The sequence below is a fragment of the Contarinia nasturtii genome, unplaced genomic scaffold, assembly GCF_009176525.2.
Source record: "Contarinia nasturtii isolate CC-2019 unplaced genomic scaffold, AAFC_CNas_1.1 Cnas_scaffold_198, whole genome shotgun sequence".
Classification (NCBI taxonomy): Eukaryota; Metazoa; Arthropoda; class Insecta; order Diptera; family Cecidomyiidae; genus Contarinia; species Contarinia nasturtii.
The window spans coordinates 1-4,557 of NW_022197555.1; the positions used below are offsets into that span (position 1 = coordinate 1).

The 4,557-nt window shown below is 34.1% G+C and overlaps 1 protein-coding gene across 1 annotated transcript; it reads right to left on the minus strand.

Moving 5' to 3' along the window:
* Positions 1-40: 40 nt before the first annotated feature.
* On the minus strand, positions 41-3,746 carry LOC116336853. The gene is made up of 4 exons (XM_031761019.1): positions 2,881-3,746; positions 2,788-2,815; positions 2,120-2,718; positions 41-1,614 (listed from the first exon to the last, which is right to left on the minus strand). The coding sequence occupies exons 1-4, from the start codon at positions 3,015-3,017 to the stop codon at positions 1,308-1,310; spliced, it is 1,071 nt and encodes a 356-aa protein (XP_031616879.1). The 5' UTR covers positions 3,018-3,746; the 3' UTR covers positions 41-1,307.
* Positions 3,747-4,557: the final 811 nt, after the last annotated feature.

The window sequence follows — 4,557 nt, forward strand, 5'->3', positions numbered from 1 at the left end:
TACAACTAACAAATCTCAGTTTTTCATCAACCTTTTTGCTATAACGACGACTTCAATTCATATCCAAACTGTACTTAATTTAAGATTTATTTTCATTTATGTGTGAATTTTGACATTGTAATTTATTTCAGAGCTCCAGGCCCGAAACAAGTTTAATCATTTTGTTTTTGAAAAACAGCAAACATGGCGCACATAGAATGCATACCATTGTTAGCTAAGGCCAAAACTTTATATTTATTATTGGCATTCTCTGTGTTAGAAATTTTATGAAGGGTCCAATTTTTTTTCGCCTTCAGACTGGCCGGTTAGAGGGTAAACTCAGGAGTTTCTCAGGGAAGTCACTTGGGCCCCACCCCATTTTTGCTTTTCTTTAACGACATTGTTAATTCCATTAAGGATGGCGACATTTTAATATCTCTGTTTGCTAACGATTTGTAATTGGCAACTTCAATCGCCAACACCAATGACTGTATCAAACTTCAAGTTTCAATCAATAAATAAGAAAATTGGTGCGAAGCAAACAAACTTCATTTGAATCTTGACAAATGCTCCTGTTATGTTAATTTCAAAGAAGAGAGAGCAAATCGTTAGTTCCTACTCTATGGCAGTCACAAATTCAAGAGAATGAGCGAACAAAGAGATTTGGGAGTCATTTTTGACAACAAACTCAATTCCATAAAACACATCGATTCAATCGTGGCCAAAGCAACATCAGCACTCGAATTCGTAAAAAGATTTTGCTACGTTATTCCTGTAATACTCTCAAGTCATTATACTGTGCTTCCTGTACAATCAATCTTGGAGTATGGCTGCTTAGTATAGCTCCCGTACCATGATATACACAAGGACAAAATTCTAAATGTTTGCACTCAAGGATTATCCAAGTGTTTCAAATGACTACAGGATATCATCGTACAACACTCGCCTGGAGAAACTAAACATGAAATCACTCCAAAGGCACCGTATCAACGCATGTTTTCGGTGTGTGCGGAAAAGTAAAAAGCATCCCAAGAGCTCAATTTGCTCTGTTCATATTGCATCACTTCGTGCCTTGCGTCTTATTTTTTATTCCCGTTTCTCATCTTTTTCTTATGTAGCGTAGCAGCCTTTGCCATGCAAACAGCTGAAAAAGCTGAATAACAAATGAGACGCAAGGAAAGAAGCGTATATACACATACACTACTTTCTTCGTGTCCCGCTCCGTATTCTGTTGTGTGTATTCGTAGCTGACGCACGGTGCGAATGCCCCGGGTGGACAGTGCAAATTGAGTACTTGGGATGGATAATTTATTTTGGGTCTAACGCTCTTATATAATGAAAGTATTGGAAATAATCGGCTTTACTTTTAATAATGCGCGAATAGATACTGGACTCTCATATGGGACTACGAAACCCAACAAGTACATAGCATTCCATACATAGCACCATATTCGTTGCAATAAATTCAAAAGGCGCCAAAATGGCCATCTAGTACTGTTTTTTCGAATTACTTCTTTTTCAACAAGAAAGATTGGTTGACTTGGATCTGATCTTGGTGTAACAATACTAGTGGCTTGTTGACAAATAACATTTGGAATAACTTCAGAGAAACCCTGAAAGTTTCGACGAACAATCCTAAAAAATATTAAGGAAAAAATGTTAAATTAAATCCAATAAATATTGATAAAAAATCATTTTTTTAATATAAGATTGTTTCAATAACAGCCACAACATTTGAATTCTTGTTGAGCATAATCAATGAAATTTTACATATCTGGATCATCACTCTCACAAGACAATTAAAATTTCACAGAGAATATCTATGAATATCGAAATGCGGACAGACCAACAAATTTTGATCGAAAGAAGAAAACGAATTGGTCGACAAAAAGCAATAAATCAATAACAGCTTTACGTTAGATGAGAAAGTTAGTTTTTGTATGTTTTTTTGGAGTTAATTATGATTTTTTATTGTTTTGGATTGAATTGTTAATGTAGAAATTCTACAGTAGAATCTACAATTTGTAGATCCAATGATGGGAACGATCAAACTTTGTTGAATGTCCATAAATTATTGCAAGCTCAATAAAATGTATTTCATCCACTCTTGATGTAAGAAAAAAAGAAAACAAAATCCTACCAGTTTTTTGGTGACCAGATTCGGCATGGCCAGCAGAAACATCTGGTCGGTGTCTTGATTTTTCGTAATTCTTCGACGAAAACTGGTTCTCTCTCCCGCATGAATGTTAAATCCCGTGATATAAAATATGCTGTTTGTTGAAGATTATGCTTTTGAGATATGTTTAAAGCTTCTTCATGAACAGACCATTTGCATTTGGAGAGTTTATGCAATTCAGCTGCTTTGAGTTTCATTTTAAGCCATGGTTTTACTCTTGATAGAACTGGATATTCATTCACTAAATGATTTTTTTGTTCGATTATTGAGAACCTTATATCTCTTTCGACACGTTCATACGCTTTTTGCATAATGACCACCGACTGTGCCTGCTGAACCAGGCAGTTTGAAATTTTGTCACCTAATTCAGCTAATTCCGGGTGTTTAAGTACAGAACTATAAACTCGTTGCAGATATTCTTGCATTACTGCAGCATTTACTTCTTCTTCAATCTCTGTGTCTGTCATTTTTTTATCGCGTAATTCCGAGATCAAACGCTCTCGAAAATGTAAAAACCACCCCCGTCGTTCACGTTCCAATATGTTCAAAAGAATTGGTAAGGCCTTTTTTAATCAATAAATAAATTACAACAAATCAGACCTATATAAACAGAGATAAATAATGTACGGTACCTTACGCATTATACTTCGCGAAAATAATCTGGATAATAAATAAAAATAATCTCCGATAAAAGGAAAGTCTTAGAAAAAAATAAAGTATTTTACCTCAGATCGATTTCCAGTTCTTTTGGTGTTAGAAATAAATATGGGATTTGTATTTCACAATCGATATCATGAATGTCAAATTTCTCTGTAGCTGCTCTCTGTAGTTGACTGCGTACGTATGTAGTCAATGAATCCATACATTCTTCGTGCTCAGGCTTTAATTAGAAAGTAAAATTGAATATTATTTTAACATTGAAAAATGTAATATTATTAGTCGTTCTTTGCCCATTATATTACAGTCAACAGTTCAATAAAACTGTCACTTCGGAATTAACATTACACCAATCGACATTTTTACTTTTCCGCACACCTAGTGCAGGAAAGATATTGTATTAGGTCAAAAAATTAAAGTCACCCCAAAACATGTTTTCTATGCATATTTCATGTAGAAAACTCGATAAGAGGCGATATTTGGCCATATTAATGTTACTCGCTGAGTAGCATGTGCGGTGTGTCCTGTGGCGTGTTGCCAAAATGTCCATATTTTGCATTATAGCTCATCACACACACAAATTTTCAAAATCTGATTTTACTGGAGGATTGGGGATTTCGAGGAGTAGATCTGGTCAAATTTTGAGCGAAATTGGTTAACCGGTGTAAAGTGTATACCCATAGGGGTATCCATTGAAAATTTTGGTTTTTCCACGATAACATTTACCCGAGAGACGATAATCAAAATCTGACTATACTACATGATTCGAGGCTACGTATCTACATCTGGTTCAATTTTCATCGATATTGAATAATGTGTGTAAAATGGAGGCTCTAAATAAGAGAAAAATCGACACATTTTTTGTTACTGGGATAAGTCTCCTTCCAAAAACTCAATTCAAATTCTGACTTTGCAGGATGGGGACGATACTGTTAAGAGACGTGCTGATTAGTTTTTGAGCAATATCTGATGACCGGTGTAATTTTTGGTCTGAATGGAGTACCCACATCCATACATTTTTTGACCATTTTCTAACCATTTGGTGACGTTATGGTATCCTGCTCAGACATGAAATTCAAAATCTGACTTTATGGGATGATTTGGGACTACAACGAATAGATTTGGTCAAATTTTCAGCAACATTGGTTGATCGGTTGGACTCGAATCTGACGTTAGTTTTAAGATGCAATCAATTTTTCACAGACTTTTCATTTGAAAATTCACAAAAAAAATTTGTGGTAGCGTAATGACGTGAAACTTTGCAAATGGTGTTTTTTCCACATTCCGAGAGTTTAAAGAAATTTCAATACATATTAGGGATACCTCCCATACAATATTTACGTTCATGAGCCACTACATTAATAATAATAATAATAACTGCACCAAACACCGTTGGTGTTAAATAAATATAATATAATTCAATTTGATTTTTATCACACATTTTTGAGAGAGAACATGAAAAATTATTGATTCTTTCCTTTCATGTAAATAATAATATAAATTTCATAAATCAATTTTCCAACTGCTCAAAATTTCTACAATCCATAACAAATATTTTGTATTTATCTGTTTCGCTTTAAATAATTTTCTATTCTCAGTTTGACTGTTGATAAATTTACTTCTAAATCAATTAAATTTTTTATCACTGTTTGGCATTTTTTTGGTATAAAAATCGTTGAATGAAGCAAGCATATAATTTCTATTGGTGAGATCTAAAAGAACGCAAGTGTGTTCGACTTTGTCGC

What these genes read in the sequence shown, in the direction of transcription:
- LOC116336853 (XM_031761019.1), bottom strand. Translation starts at nt 3,017, where the DNA reads ATGGATTCATTGACTACATACGTACGCAGTCAACTACAGAGAGCAGCT. An exon ending in CGCGAAGTATAATGCGTAAG is followed by an intron (nt 2,719 to 2,787) that starts GTACCGTACATT and finishes TGATTAAAAAAG; the next exon opens with GCCTTACCAATTCTTTTGAA. An exon ending in ATCTGGTCACCAAAAAACTG is followed by an intron (nt 1,615 to 2,119) that starts GTAGGATTTTGT and finishes AATATTTTTTAG; the next exon opens with GATTGTTCGTCGAAACTTTC.